We start from the raw sequence: 17,089 nt of genomic DNA, 5'->3' as shown, positions 1-17,089 counted from the left end.
TTGAACCCACAGAGGGCACAGAGTTATAGAGTGGAAAGAATACTCTTCTCAAATCATTAAGGGGCAGATGTATCGTCACCATCATTTGGGATTCTCAAATAGCGATTTTTTTAGAAATCGCTATTTGAGAATTGCAATTTGGGATGTATGTAGAAAATGGCTATTTTATAGCGATTTCTTAAAATTCCTTAATTGCGATTAGAAAATTGAGAATAATTTCAAGGGTGCAAGGGTGTCTTAAGGACAGCCTGCTGCACCCCTGACATTTACATGTGTGCGCATATGGCGCACATACATGCCCTAAGGGCATGTATGAGCGCCACATGCCACCTTTACAAATGCCAAAAAGTGCATTTGTAAAAGAATTCGCAAATTACCACCAACTACAAGTTTCTTAGTGTAAAATCGCTAAACTGTAATGTTTCTTACAAAGCATTTAAGGAATCGCTTTTTGCGATTCCTTAAATGCTTGCGCAAAATTAAGGAATTGCAAATTCTGCGATTCCCTAATCTTGCGTTGCGATTTTTAAATACATCACATTTGCCGATTTTTTTGTCGCCAACTCTGCTTTTTTACGAATCGCAGCGTTTGCGACAAAAAAAACGGATGATACATCGGCCCCTATATGCTCTCCATGTTATATGCGGGAGATAAGAAACACGACTGAGGCCACCATGCCCAGCATTGAGGAAAACATGGAGGGGGGCTAACAGACAGACTTTTGGTGATGAAAGATAAACAGGAGGCAAGAAGCCAGGTGACCAGAAATAAGGAATTGAAGACGATAACAGTCTTCCCGAGAAATGCAACTGATGCCTCCACTGAACTGCAGGAGGGGTACGAGGCCTGAGATAATTTGCAAGGTCTGCCAATGTCCTGGTTCTGTCGATATACTTATTAAGGTGGCATTGGATGCTCTCCCTGACTGTGTCGTTGGGACATTTACAGACTTGATAGATCTGGCATTAAAATGTATCTGGGAGGCGATTGTGAAGGTCTACGGGCGCCCCATGACCTACGAAGACCCCGGAGTCTACTCGTAGTACAGGCATAGTGGTGGTGTGATCAACTGATCTGTGCCATCATTCAGAGGGTGGAGGGGATTTACTGATTTGTCCTTATTTGATATTTTGGCCAGGGAGAGGGTGTTCATGGACATATGGCGAAAAACCCAATGCAACTGGACTCCCAAGTGCGACTAAGAGTATAACAAAAAGGAGACATTTTTCTATTGTCACTGGTTAGAAAATCCTATTTGGACTAAGTTTTGGTCCAGCCTGGCTATTTATTAATTGATTTGGGAGCTTCCCCCCAGGCATAAGTAGGAGCAAGGTGATAGCTGACATCTCTGATGGCTAGAAAATACCTCACTGGTTTGGGGACGCATGGGGAAACTGTGGGGCATATTTACAAGCCCCTATCACCGCAGGAACGTCACTTTTTTTAACGTCCCTGTGGCGATAGGGGCTTCGCGTTATTCACAAGGCAGTATTAAGCCACTTAACATGGCTTAACGCTGCCTTGTGAATAAGGCACCCGTTTCATGCTATACTTAGCGTGGAAGGGGCAGAAAATGGGAAAACCTGGTCTTAACATGGTGAAACGAGGAGAAATGCTTTATTTCTCCTCGTTTTTGATGTTTCTATGTGTGCTGTGTTGTGCAGCACACACAGAAAAAGCAAAACACCCTGTATGATTGCTTATGTGCAGAAAGGTGTCCCTTCCTGCACAAATACAATCACTTTAAAAATGACGAGTTGCCACTTCTATGTGTGCTGCACAACACAGCACACATACGGTGCAGCCCTGCATTTCAGAAGTGGCAGAGCGCTGCATTAAGCCAAGAAGGCAAATGCCACGTTTCTTCACTTCTTTGAAAATATGCCCCTTTTTGTTTAGAGTTGGTCTATGATACATTCTATTCTTAATGCGCTGTGTTCTTCTCCCATTAAGACTCCTCAGATTATCTGAGGTACTGTAAGTGGCACCACATTGTAGGAAGAGATAGTAATATTTTATGTGCATTTTCTTTATTGGGTTCATTGCATGTTTGACATGCATTGTGACTTTGAGGATTTGATGGCCTTATAAAGGGAAGCAACTGTGTGACTTTCTCTACTGGCCCACGGGGCTGTATGTGGTTGTATTTGGTGACCGGAAACAAAGATAGTACAAACTAAAAATGTACTTGAATGCCAACACTAAAATGACAAATCTTTTAGTGTAGGCTTATGGTTGCCTGCTTAATTCTGACATCTATAACAGTTGAGGTTTCCATGACTTCCGAGAGGGCAATTTTCGAGTGAGGGCAAGCAGTAGGGAATATCAGTAGTCATGAACATAAGGCTGCTGCTACAGGGATAGAACTGGGATAAAGATGGTGCCCACATGTTCTAGAGGAACCATTCTACATATGATGTCCAGTACATCGTGGATCGATGTACATTTGTCATTTCTCTCCATAATTAAGCTATAAGTAAGAATGCTATAGATAATAATAATATGAAATACTGAAGTAAAAAATCAGATATTACTAGCTGAAACAACCCAATGAAATGATTTGTAGATAACATTAGTGGGTCATATGCATGAACTATGTTTGAATTTAATTTATTTTTCTTCTTCTATATCCCATCATATCCTAATTATTTCTACTTTATTTGAAATCAATGGTTATTTAATAATATTAGAGTTTATTAAGGGGCTGATTTGTTATTAACCAATGATATAGAATTGTGTTTTTACATCCGCTTATAACCTGTATCAAAGATAGTAAAGTTCTAAAAAAAGACATAACAAACCGGAGCTCCAGGGGGTCCTCTCTCTCCAGAAGAACCAGGGAAGCCCTGCAAAAGAAACATGAAAAATGAAACACAGATGTTAATACAATTCACTAATGTATTGAGGTTTTAATACGACCTATGGCAATGGGATTTCCACAATATCAACTCCCACTATATTGTTATAGTAAGTATACATATAATATTTTTAACTTCACAGTTTAGAAAAATAGAAAATATTTAGCTGAGTAAAACAACAATAAAATGGCAAACATCCCGTCATTAGAAACTAATTTTTAAAGAATTAATTCAAAAATGGTGCTCAGAAGTTACTAGCCATCTAAAGGTTACTTGAGGTCACGAGGGGAATGTTACAAATCTAAAGTTCAGGCTCACCAGAAAGGCCCTGATCTTTTGACTGGGTAGGAGTGTTCTGCTTAATTCAGATACTCTGTCCATCACCACCCCCTTTTTGAATCGTTTTGGCCACCACAAGTGTGGAAGGGTATGCACAGATGTGAGTCCCTTGCTCACTGCATCATCAGGATTCAAGCAAGCCGGGCCGAAGACGGCTGTAATGCCAGAAACCGGTCCCTGGAAGCTTGTTTCCTTTCCAGTGAAGAATTGGCTTGGTAGTTTGGTCTGCCCTGTTCCCATGATGCACTGGGCCAGGGACAGACTAATTTGCATATAGCCAGGTTCTGAACTGGGATGGTGCAGTGAGCTAAAAAACGGTGATGGATCAAGCCCTGATCTTTTGACTGAGTAGGAGTGTTCTGCTTAATTCAGATACTCTGTCCATCACCACCCCCTTTTTGAATCGTTTTGGCCACCACAAATGTGGAAGGGTATGCTCAGATGTGAGTCCCTTGCTCACTGCATTATCAGGATTCAAGCAAGCCGGGCCGAAGACGGCTGTAATGCCAGAAAGCGGTCCCCGGAAGCTTGTTTCCTTTCCAGTGAAGAATTGGCTTGGTAGTTTGGTCTGTCCTGTTCCCATGATGCACTGGGACAGGGACAGACTAATTTGCATATAGCCAGGTTCTGAACTGGGATGGTGCAGTGAGCTAAAAAACGGTGATGGATCAAGCCCTGATCTTTTGACTGGGTAGGAGTGTTCTGCTTAATTCAGATACTCTGTCCATCACCACCCCCTTTTTAAATTGTTTTGGCCACCACAAGTGTGGAAGGGTATGCTCAGATGTGAGTCCCTTGCTCACTGCATCATCAGGATTCAAGCAAGCCAGGCCGAAGACGGCTGTAATGCCAGAAACCGTTCCCCGGAAGCTTGTTTCCTTTCCAGTGAAGAATTTGCTTGGTAGTTTGGTCTGCCCTGTTCCCATGATGCACTGGGCCAGGGACAGACTAATTTGCATATAGCAAGGTTCTGAACTGGGATGGTGCAGTGAGCTAAAAAACGGTGATGGATCAAGCCCTGATCTTTTGACTGGGTAGGAGTGTTCTGCTTAATTCAGATACTCTGTCCATCACCACCCCCTTTTTGAATCACCGGGAAGGACGGCAGGCTGGCAACAGGACCCAGACAGGTCCTACTGAAGAAATACCTTGACTGGAGAAAGTGTGGACGTCGAGAGGCTACTGCATCATCATCAAGTTGTGCAAAGGGGGTCCCGCATCGTCATCAAGCTTCGTTGAAGTAAATGCAAAGCATTGCCATCGAGTCGTACAGAGCGTCTTTGATGAGCCGTGCAGTCTGTGGATCCGGTGTCGTTGAGCAACCTCTGCTTTGGCGTTGAAGGGCGATGTGGCAGAATTTCTCAAGCAGTTGGGGCAAAACATCTGTTTTTGCAGAAATCAGCTGTAGAACCCACTTCTGTGGCCCAGGACTGTAGAGTGCACCTCAGGCAAGGGTAAGAGTGCAGAAGCACTAGCAGTATTGCAGGAAGTCTTTTCTGTCTTCAGAAAACAGGAGGTAAGCCCTTGGAGTGATTCTGGGTTCAAATGAGAGGAGTCCAATTCTTGTCCTCAGCAGGGCGGAGAACAGCAGGCAGCAGGGCAGTTCAGCAAAGCAGAGAAGCAGTTCCTCAGAGCAGCCGGTCAAGGCAAGGTGGCAATCCTCACAGCACACCAGTCTTTACTCCAGCAGAGTTCTTCTCAGGTCCAGCAGTGTACTGATTTGGTAGGGTTAGAGCCCCAGTAATTATACCCAAAAGTGTCTTTGATGGAGGAGGTGAATTCCAACGAGTTCCTTGAAGTGCACACAGATCCATTTTAGCCCAGTCCTTTCTGCCAGGCTAACTGTGTGTGGGGGAGGGGGTGAATCAGTGCTTTGCATGTGGACACAACACTACCTTTTAAGTGTGTCAGCCCCTCAAATTCCTACCTGCCTAGGTAGTGCCATCAGAATGCAGACGAATGCAGATTAGTGCACAGAATGCAGATGAGACTCACCTTCATGTATTTGTGACTGTCTAAAAGGAATGCACAAAATGTAGCTGTCACCCAGCCCAAATGTGTATTGGAGACAGACTGCAGGCACATAGACCAAGGTTTATAGCAGAGAAATGTCCACTTTCTAAATGTGTCCTTTCCAAAATAGTAATGTCAAATCCAGCTTAACCTCTAAAGAGGATTTATCATTATCATTCCAAAGATATGAAACATGATTTGGCTACTCCTTTCTAATCAGGAAATAGACCTTTAAAGCGTTTACGCAATTTCCGATGATAACCCATGAGAGCAGTAAGCCTCACAGTAGTGAAAACAATTTTAGCTGTTTGTCACTACTAGTTATGTAAAACTTAAAACAACATATCCTGCCTTTTCCTTACACAACACCCTGCCTTGGGGCTACGTAGGGCTTACCTTGGTGTGGCCTCTGTGTAATAAATGGGGAGTTTAAGGCTTGCCAACTGGTGTTGAATGCCAAGTCGAAGTGGCAGTAAACTGAGCACACAGGCATTGCAATGGCAGGCCTGAGATAGGTGGAAAGGCTACTTGTATGGGTGGCACAATCAGTGCTGCAGGCCCACTAGTAGCATTTAGATTACAGGCCCTGAGTGTATGGTATACCACTTTACAAGGAACTTATAAGTAAACTAAATCTGCCCATCAGGTAAATACCAATGTCACCATGTTTTAGGGGAGAGGTGCATGCACTTTAGCACTTGTTAGACATGGTAAAAGTCCTAAGGCCAAAAAAAGATGCATCAAAAAGTGGAGGTAAACAAGAAAAGGTTGGGGGAAGACACCCTAAGGATGACAGGTCTAACAATATTGGAAAGTTAATGTTTAGAAATGTACATTTACTTTGCCTGCAGCCCTTAGAGGCTAATTTGCATTAGCTCACCAGCCAGTGTGTTGAGATGTGAAATAGATTTGAAAACTGCCCCCCTAAGCAGAGACAATGAACAGGGTGCAGGGAGGCGTTTCCTTTTCTATGTAGAAAGGCCCATTATTATTGACTCAGGAAGTTTTCTAACTTCAAAGTGGTCTTTCATGTCAACTGTCTCTTCTAAGGCCTTGTGAACGAACTCCCCTCTCATGCAGACATCCTACACCACATGTGACGTTCAAAGGTGGGTTTTCTGTTATGACATAGATCGAAAAAATGCCACAGACAGGACAAACATGATGCAGAGTTTAAACCAGTCAGGTTGTCTTTCATATGGAGATCATGTAAGAAATGCCCATAACTAATACTGCAGCTATGTTTTGGACAGAGTGGTGTAATTCCACTGTCTTTTTCACTACAAGAAAATTGTGTTTTCTTCCTCTCCATTCACCCACAGGAGGTATCATTTTGACAGTTGAAGCCACAAGCTCTCCTCACCAAAGCCACTTGCCTCATGGTAATGATCAGAGTGGCTCAGACTTCATTTGTTGCTTACATGTTTTTCATACATTTTGTCTTTTAGCAAATGTTACTTCATTTGTGTTCTTTTATGATACAGTTAAGTTAAATTTTGTGTGAAACATCTGCAAGTGTTCATGAAAATTGGATTTTAACTTCATGCTCCATCTCATCTGATGGTGATAGCACCATAAGCCTTTGCATATTCTGTGCTGTGGAGACACAGGAAATATGACCCATTAAATGGCTACTTTTTCATCTACACTTTTAATCTGATTTCAATTCTTTCTATTTTTATAAAAGGTCACCTCTCTGTTGCAGATACTTGGATCTACATTGCACTTGGCAGATCACAGCAGTTGGTAGTGAGTGGTGTCAAAACATCTAAAAGATTTGCAACATCACATCTCATTTTGGTGCCCTCTAATTTAATATATGGGCATACTTTGATATGCATCCTAAATCACATGGCTTATGGACAATGGCAAACCTGTTTGGCTACATGTAAACATTTGTAGACATTGTGTAGGAGAATCAAAAACATATATGTCATTACTTACATCCTGTCCTGGTGGGCCCTGTGGCCCTGTAATACCAGGCGGTCCTCTTTGTCCCTAGAAAAGAAACAGAAAGATTAAGCCATTCAAATATAGGAAATTGCAAGAATATGAAAACATTCAATTTCCATTCCAATTCATAGATGTTTCAAGCAAACCTAATCTTGTAGTTTGCAGGAGAATGTAGGTGAATGTTAGTTAAATATGTTATGTTTTGAACGTTTGATGAACAACAAGAAAAGCATTCACATTTTACACCTTTCATTACGCTAGCCATTAGTCAACATTTCTCAATTAGCTTATCTCCAAGAGTGCGGTTCATAAATTCTGGTTTCCAAGGATACAACAATATTTATATCTGCTTTTAATGAAGGATGCATCACTGTTTGCCTCTGCACTGTTCCAAGAATATAATACTATTTAGAGCTACTCTTCTTCAATGTTATGACAATATCAAGAAATGCTCTTGCCTAAGAGTACAACCCTATCTATATCTGCTCTTTAACAAAGGCGCAGCAATCTCTATACCTACTTTTACCCAAAGATATAACACTTTCTATATATTCTCTTCTCTGAGGATGCAACACTATATCTGCTTTAATCCAAGGATACCACACTTTCTATATCTGCTTTTCACCAATAATGCAGTACTAGCTGTATATGATATTCTGCAAGGGAGCAATGGTATCTACATTTGCTCTTCTCCATGAGTGAAACACAATCCATACATTTCATAACATCAGAAGAAAGAGCACTGATGATGGTCTCACTAGGCACTTACTGGTATTCCTTTCTCTCCTGATGGTCCAACAGGGCCCTGAAAAGGACACACAAAAAGGAATTAAGTATTAGCTGCTTGATTGAAGAAGTGCTTAAATGGCAGTCCTTAGTTAGTAACCATTTACATTAAGAAATATATACAAATTATTCTGCATTATACATAGGAAACTTTGCTAAATACATTTTGAATATACTGTATTAGCTCAAAACATGTTTTGCACCAGTTTTCAAGTGACGATTAAGCACCACAATGTTTTTGTGATTTTATGGAGGGCATAAATTGTGTAATAATCAGTAGCCTGAACACGCAAAATTACACACACCTATGTGAGGAGCGTAACCCAACCTATGTTGCAATTGCATAGCACAACATACACTCCCGCACCCATATCGGACACGAGGCTGTACTTTACATGAAGAATGCAACAGAACTCAAACAGCAGTAGCCGTTCGCAGTCGCTAGGTGCAGGATTGTTGTACTAAATTACTCACAATTACACAAACACACATGAACTCTTAGTTTTTATTATTTCAAGTCAAAAGCAAAAAGCAACTAATACCTACCTCCCAAGCCATGCTTATATCTTTGGAGTCCTCGAACAGTCTGAATAGTCACACTTTAGCAGTGTGATGGTTAGTAGTTGTGTAGCTACTGTCATTAGCAGCGTTGGCACGGGCTATGGGTGGTGCGAGCTGCAGCGGCCTCCTAACGAGAGCCCTGGCACGTATTGCTTAACAAATTAAGCACTGAGGGGCAGATTTACGAGTTCTGGCGCATCTCTGCAAATCAGCAGGGATGCGCCAGAAAAGATGCGACACGCAATTCCCTCCCTGTGCCACCGAAAATGTGCCGCATTTACAATGTGGCGCACTGTGTCGCAAGGATAGGGCGATGCATTTTACATCCTGGGGCTTACGGGCAGCACATTGCTGGAGTCGTGTCGCAAGCTCGACGCGGCTCCAACAATGCTCTGGGGCTGCCCATACCTAACATGCTGCGTCACGCCTTACGCCTGCTTCAAGCAGGCGCAGGGTTTTGACCCAGCATGGATGTAAAAGTGACTCAGTGAAATCTTGTAGATTTCACTGAGTCACTTTTACGAGGCGTCCCTGCGATGGAACGCCCACCCTGAGCCGGAACGCCCACATGAAACCTAACGCAGGTTTCATGTGGCGCAGAGTTTTACAACGTGATGCAGCTCCCAGATGTGTCTGGCAGCAAAACCATGCGCAATGTGGCGCATGGTTTCGCTGCCGCTGCGTCACAGGAGTGACGCAACGGCGACGTAAATGTGGCGCATGGGGCTTGTGAATCTGCCCCTGAATATAAAGCAATTGGTTGTTGCCAATTCAGTCAGTTGTAGAAAACAGACTTTCATGGCGTCCTTCAAGTGAGTTTTTCAATTTAACAAGCTTCTGGAATTAGCGTCGTCTTGTTCATCCGAAATATTTTATCTAAAAGACAATTTTGCATTTTTTCAAGACTTTGTATTTAAGTGTGACTTTTTCAGTAATTCTTTTAAAATGCTGGCGTTCCTGCCTCTATGACATTTTTAAGTAAATACACATTTAATAAATTCTGGTTCTAGACGTTGATCGCAATGATCCATGCATTTCATGATAGATCATGATTGTGATCGTCTTGTGTTGTAAAACTACATGAATTTGTCATTTTATTAAATGTGGTGTAGCCACCATGAGTCCTTTTTGGGCATAGACTAACGGGTGCCTGCTTTGGTATGCTTAAGTCACTGAGCAGATTCTTCCCTCTGCTGCCCCAGCTGGCGAAGGAAATCGTGGCTCGGGCACTTATCCTATCCTGCTTGGATTATGCCAATGCGCTTTTCCTTGGCATTCCTGGATATCTGGTGAATAAACTGCAATTGATCCAGAACGCGGCGGCCAGACTCTTATTTAACATCTACAAGAGATCGAGCATCAGATCACACTTCTGTGACCTTCACTGGCTGCCTGTTGTCCAGCGGGTGCAGTTCAAGGCTCTGCTCACAAGGCGCTGCACGATTTAAGATCCTCATATATTAAGAAACTGGTGTCCTTTAAACACCCCCCGACGCTCCCTACGATCTGTCTCTCACCTTCTGATGGCCACTCCCCGCTTTCGCCGCTCTAGGCTGGGGGGCAGTCACTTGCAGTCAAAGTAGCCACTCTATGGAGCGGCCTTCTTGTCTCGCTGCGCCACATCCAGGACCTACGCTGTTTTAAGAAACTTCTCAAAACTTATCTTTTCAAGACGGCTTTCTAAATCTTTTTCCATCTGCATGACTGTAGCCCTTATCGCGCCAGGATACTCATGAGTAATTTTACGCGTTCTAAATCTCATATAACATAACATAACCTAGTCACTCGGGGGATTTACAAGCCTGCTGCAGGGTGTTCCATACACACCTAGCTGAAGCTAGTAGCAGGGCTTTCCCTACACACCTATGTGAAAGCAGCAGGGTGTTCCCTACACACATAGGTGAAGCTAGCAGCAGGGCATTCCATACACACATAGTTGAAGCTAGCAGCAGGGTGTTAACTACACACCTAGGTAAAGTTAGCAGCAGAGTGCTCCCTAAACACGTAGGTGAAGCTAGCAGCATGGTGTCCCCTACACACCTAGGTGAAGCTGGCAGCAGGGTGTCCCCTACACACCTAGGTGAAGCTAGCAGCAGGGCGTTCCCTACACACCTAGGTGAAGCTGGCAGCAAGGTGTTCCCTACACACCTAGGTGAAGCTAGTAGCAGGTTTTTCCTCACACACCTAGGTGATGCTAGCAGCAGGGTGTTCCTTACACACCTAGGTGAAGCTGACAGCAGGGTGTTCCATTCACACCTAGGTGAAGCTAGCAGCAGGGTGTTCTGTACACACCTAGGTGAAGCTAGCAGTGGGGTGTTCACCACACACATAGATGAAGCTAGCAGCAGGGCATTACATACACACCTAGGTGAAGCTAGCAGCATGGTGTTTCCTACGCACCTAGGGGAAGCTAGCAGCAGGGCATTCCCTACAAACATAAATGAAAGCAGCAGGGTGTTCCCTACACACATAGGTGAAGCTAGCAGCAGGGCGTTCCATACACACCTAGGGGAGGCTAGCACCATGATGTTCACTACACACCTAAGTAAAGCTAGCATCAGGGTGTTTCCTACACACCTAGGTAAAGCTAGCAGCATGGTGTTTCCTACACAACTAGGTGAAGCTAGCAGCAGGGTGCTCCCTACACATGTAGGTGAAGCTAGCAGCATGACGTTCTGAATATGACTCTTTACTACGCGAGCCATTACATTGCGTGCCTTCACAACGCGGTCATTACAACGACCGCGTTGTTACCACGCAATGCCATAACTGTTCAAGTCATTACATCGACTTGCAGTAGATGGTGCTGTAACATTAGGAATGTATCATTTACTTTTCCAACTCCAGCCTACGCAACAGTAGGCAAGTAAACTATACTATTCTATTCCTTACGTTAGAGCGCCATCTACTGCAAGTCGATATAATGACTTGCGTATTAACGGCATAGCGTGGTTGTGAAGGTATTGTGGTGTAATATCCGCAATGTAAAGGTTGTTTCCCATTCCCTACACACCTAGGCGAAGCCAGTAGCAGGGTTTTCCATACACACCTAGGTGAAGCTAGCAGAAGAGTGTTCCATATACACCTAGGTGCAGGGTGTTCCTTACACACCTAAGTGAGGGCCTCGAACTCAAAGGTCTGTTGCAGTCATCATTAAGCCTGCAATTCCAGCAAATCGTTTGCAACCACATAACATCATTTTAAAATATATCAAGATTTAAGCCATTTTAAGAGCCAAGGGCTTTTGCAATCCAGTACCAACAACAAATAGGAGGAGGCCATAAATAGGCATTCTCCTCTGATTTGGAATTTGCAATGGAATGTATCAATGGTTTGAGAAAGCAATTGTAATTGCAAACCATTTATCAGTTGCAATTGTTGACTTGGGGTGGTAACTAATTCACATAGTTGCAGCTCTACCGATGGGACAGATTCCTCAGCGGGGATTTTCATTGCAGGTTCAGAACGAAGGGGCAGTGGATCAGTGGACTACTGCCTGCTCCCACAAAGCATCCCAAATGGAAATTACTTATTTTTAAAGGCAGCTCCTATACATTTATTATACATGGGCCTTTTTTTTATTTTTAAAGTTTATAATTTGGTAATGTAAATGCAAGGATGGAGGTCTGCTGTCTCTTACACACTCTATCCCAGCATTTGCAGCCAATCACATGGGCTTGCAAATTGTGCCCTGCCTTGATTAGTCAGGTTATTTCACCACCCCTTGCAAACTGAAAATGTTCCATGCAAGCTTTTACTATATATGTCACATTTTAAATTACACATGTGTTCTGTAATCAGTTGGTGAGCAAACAGCACACCCCAGCTTTGTGAACAGGAATAATATATTAGGCTGTGTTATATGTAAAAATTACCATTGCTAAAAAATGAATTTTAATATTCTGAGTTCAGCCATACTAAACTTTATTTTCCTACCTTGTTCGCAGGGGTAGTTATGTGTATAAGATGTTATAAGCTAAATCCCCATTATATCCTATAGGAACAGGTAGCCTTGCAATAGTGAAAACGAAATTGGCAGTATTTCACTATTAGGACTTGTTACACCTACCACAGACACTGCACCCTGCCCAGGGGTGTACACTGGACCTACTAAAGGGGTGTCATACATGTAAGAAAAGGGAAAGTTAGGGCCTGGCAAGTGGGTGCCCTTGCCAAGTCGACGTGGCAGTTAACAAACTGCGCACAGGCACTGTGGTGGCAGATCTGAGTTACATTTTCAGAGCTACTCATGTGGGGAGCAAAATCAGTGCTGCAGGCCCAATAGCAGCATTTGATTTACAGGCCCTGGCACACTTGGTGCACTTTACTAGGGCCTTATCAGTAAATCAAATATGCCAATCATAGATAACCAATCATAGTAACAATTTAGACAGACAGCATATGCACTTTAGCACTGATTAGCAGTGGTAAAGTGCCCAGAGTCCTAAAGCCAACGACAACAGGTCAGGAAAAAATAGGAGGAAGTACATGTTCATTCATTGCAATGCATATGCAATCTGTGTGAACCACCAAATGCTCCATGTTGGGTCTATGTCCTTCTCAGTAGGCACTGATGAGCTGGTAACAGGTGCTACAACTTGGCATTGTAGAATACAGAATCCTTATTAAACTGCTTGAGATACTGCATTCAACTCATCCTTGGAATTTCAGGGTCACACTGGTGCCACCGCCAACTTTTAGATGTAGATGTAAATCAAGAGGTAACAAAGTAAAAACAAACTTTAGCTGCAGGTAACCTGCTAGGCAATCAGCCTTTAAGCAACCGGAGGGAAGCCAAAAGTCACAATGGAATGCTTAGTAAAGGATTAGCCAAGGGTGATGTATTGCAGAAACCCCTGTAATGAAAGCTACAGTAACAAACCCGAGATGTTTTCTGGTGGTGTCATTTATCATACCATGACAATGTGTAATTACTCTCATTCATCATAGTGTACTCGGTTTACAGTAAAAGGAAACATTATTACAGACCGTAAGAGTCCACGCAGTTGTTCAGATAAGGATGGGATAAGCTGTAATAGCATGACACTCCTTGGAGAGAGCATGCGTGTGTGCGTGCACGCGAGCTTGCTTGCGTGCGTATGTGTGTGTGTGTTCGGAAGGATCATTAGATTGAGTACCTGGCTTAAAGGAACCACTACACCTAAAACATGTCATTAACATGTCATGCTAATATTCGACTATGTGTAAGGTAGGACCGGTATTGCTTAAATTGGGGTCTCCAACCTTTTCTTTACTTAGATCCACTTATGTTCTGTAGAAATCATCCCAAGCTACAAATATTATTAGTGGCATCATGGTGGCCACAATAAAGAGGATTACATTAGTGGCCACCCCATGCAGAAAGTACCTCAGTTTATCAATCAGGCAGGGTTGACAGCAGTGACGTAGAAAAGGCTACATCAGTGTTGAAAGCCTCTATATGGATAATACCTAACAGCCATAGCCTCAATACCACTGGTACCACGGTAACAATATGAGTAATACGGGGCAGATTTACAAGCCCCTTGCTCCTCTTTTACGCCGCCGCTGTGTCACTTTTGTGACGCAGAGGCGGCGCAAAAGATGCGCCATGGTGCGGGTTATTTACAACATGACGCATCTCCCAGATGCGTCACGTTGTACAACCCTGTGCCACAAGGAGGTGTTCCATGGCAGGGGGGCGTTCCGGCGCAGGAACGCCTCCTAAAAGTGGCTGAGTGAAATCTACAATCAGGCGTTTGGGTCCATGCTGCGTCAAAACCCAGCGCCTGCTTGAAGCAGGCATAAGGATTGATGCAGCATTATGGAGATAGGGCCCCCCAGAGCATTGCTGGAGCTGCGGCGCGCTTGCGACGCAACTCCAGCAATGCGTTGCTTTTACGACACAGATGCGTTTTTGCCCCAAGGTGCGCCACATTGTAAATGCGGTGCATCCAGGGTGGCGGAACTGCAGCGCACAATAACTGGCACATCCCTGCTGATATGCAGGGATGCTCCAGTTATTGTAAATCTGCCCCAAAATCTCCCCAACGGGGCATGATTTATCGCTCAAGTATGAGTTTTAAATATATTTTGAAATTCAACCTTTTAGGTCCAAACTTTGGCTTATGAGTTCTGAAAACAGACACTTTTTTATCTTGAATACACACTTTTTAAGTATACATAGTTTAGATCAACCAAGCATAAGCTTCTAATATAGTAGCCTGGGATGCACTCAAGAGAGTACTCACTGGAGGGCTACCAGGAGCTTACGAGCTACTCGTTGAAGAAGCCTGGAAGTTCTCATCATTTTAAGGGTAGGAACAATAAACAAACTCATTATTTAGTCCTGTGTTACTGCACCTGGTAAATAGTGATTCTACATAGTCAAATATTTACCAGATAGGGAATTATTGCATCTATCCGAGTTCTGCAACAGGTAACAGGGCAGTTTCTTTCTAATTCAGAAGCATGAAATGCACTGGTGTGATGGTTTTGAGCATCTTGAAATTCTGATTTGGGACAAATCCCAGTTTGATCCTGAATCAGGATTTCTGAAAAATTGAAGCCCAAATTTATAAAAATTGATGAAATTAATATTTCGAGTGTGTTGTGCATATGATCATGCCAGGATTGCATTATGTTAGGATCACTTTGGTTACTATAGTTTTTAGATAGAGTAATGTAAGTGATTTCTTTTCACTATTTCCAGTTCTTTGATACAGACAAAGCTAAAAGCCTCCTACAGCAAGTAATGTCTTTAAGGAGTAGAAAACATTTACTGGGAATACTTACTGGGGGTCCCGCAACTCCAAATCCTTTTGGGCCTTGATCTCCAGTTTGCCCAGGAAGTCCAGGAGACCCTCTGTCCCCCTTCAAAGACAAAAACAATCAAAAGTAAGTTCTGGAAAGAGGTGCAAAGAAGACACACTTACAAAAAAAATCCAATGGTATTTTTTTTACAAGGCCAAAAGACAGTAGCTATTTTCAGTTAAGTGTATTTTCTGTGCAGATCAGGGCCTATGTAGACCAGACCTGTTTTGTGAATATCATTAAGCTCACAAATGTAAAATGATATTTCGCTTAGGGAAAGAAGAAAAGTTGTAGCATCTTTAGTGCCCCGCATTAGTTAGTGAAAATGTGCCCTGCCACTGCTGGTCGGGGAACTATTTTCTGAATATTTATGATTTTTTCAGCATTTGCCAACTGCTGTATAATTAACAGACTTAATAAAAATGCGTTTTAAGTGGAGCGGAACAAAGGGGCATATTACCAACAACTAGCGATAATTTTTGTCTCTAACTTGTTTAGAGACAAAAATTATCGCCGCACATCGGCGATTTTTATCGCAGATAAACCTTGCTATTAGCAAGGTTTATCGCAAATGCGATAAAAAACGGCCGCAATGCATGAATATCGCTGAAAAGTCAGCGATATTCATGCATTATCGAGCAAATGCTCTTAGCCATGTTATCCACCTCCCATTGGATAACATGGTGAAGAACTGCTCAGGGCAGGTGTTAGCTTTTGGAGATATTCGCGCTTAGCGCGAATATCTCCAATAGTTGGTAATAGGAGATAGCGATGTTAGCGACTGTTTCCAGTCGCTAACATCTTGGCACGCCCACTTTGCATTTCATTAGTGATAAATATCACTGACATGCAAAGCGGGGCCCAAGATGGTCGCTATCTCCTATTAGCTGTCACTAACTGGTGTTAGCGACAGCTTGGTAATAGGGAGATAATTTTATCTCCGCTTTCTTGGCTTTTAAAGCCAAAAAAGCGGAGATAAACCCCTTGATAATATACCCCAAAAGTTCCTAAATAATGTCCTATAGTGATGGTTGTACTCCCCAGATTCATGGTGTAGTTTATCGCCTGTATTGTTCAACCTTAACGTTCCTCCACTATCTCTTCTGATCCAAATTATTAAATTATTTGGATTCATATTTTTACGTACCCACATGACATTCAAATAATGTTAAGGACTGACAATCACATTGAGTATGCACAGCTGTGGGAATTGAAATGCCCCCTGCTTGGTCCACAAGTGTGCCCCCCTCTCTGAGTGCCCGACTGCTTTTGAAACTGGCATTTTTACTTTTTATTTTTGCCCTGGCATCAATCTCATATAATGTGTGGGCCGAGCCATAGTCCAGTCTCTGGTAGTGTGCAGTGAAGAACCAATGCTGAAACCTGATGGAGCAGACCACGTGTGTCCTTGTGGTGGGAATAGGACCACTGTCCATCCATTCCTTGGGTGAATTACAAAAAGCAGTGGTGGCAATGTACTGAGCTTCTGTGGATCATTAGTGTAATCAGTTTTTTAGGACAAACATAGCAAACACAACAAGATGATGGACGGAGTACAAATCAGTCACATAGTGAGCAAAAGAACAATGGATTCAAACCAGATCTCTTGACTGGGGCTGGGTGGTTAAAACGTTTCAGCACTCCGTCCATCATCTTGTTGTGTTTGCTATGTTGGCCCTAAGTGGTCAAGCGCATGCCCCGACATTGGTCCCTTTCTCGCTGCGCCACTGGATTCAATCTGGCCTGGCTGATGAGGGGCGAAACCCCGAAACCGGTCCCAGGATGC

General features: G+C 43.1%; 1 protein-coding gene across 1 annotated transcript in view; it reads right to left on the bottom strand.

The window, feature by feature from the left end:
* Positions 1-17,089, bottom strand: part of COL22A1 (collagen type XXII alpha 1 chain) — a 1,057,215-nt gene that overhangs the window by 103,495 nt on the left and 936,631 nt on the right. Inside the window, exons 37-40 of the mRNA XM_078686128.1 lie at positions 15,286-15,363; positions 7,934-7,969; positions 7,156-7,209; positions 2,803-2,847 (exon numbers count right to left, since the gene is read on the bottom strand). Coding sequence (XP_078542254.1) covers positions 2,803-2,847; positions 7,156-7,209; positions 7,934-7,969; positions 15,286-15,363 — 213 coding nt within the window. The remainder of the gene's footprint in view (positions 1-2,802; positions 2,848-7,155; positions 7,210-7,933; positions 7,970-15,285; positions 15,364-17,089) is intronic.

Source organism: Lissotriton helveticus, chromosome 4_1, assembly GCF_964261635.1.
Source record: "Lissotriton helveticus chromosome 4_1, aLisHel1.1, whole genome shotgun sequence".
Lineage (NCBI taxonomy): Eukaryota > Metazoa > Chordata > Amphibia > Caudata > Salamandridae > Lissotriton > Lissotriton helveticus.
The sequence above is the reverse complement of the archived record's forward strand: the minus strand, read 5'-3'. Positions and strand labels throughout refer to the sequence as shown.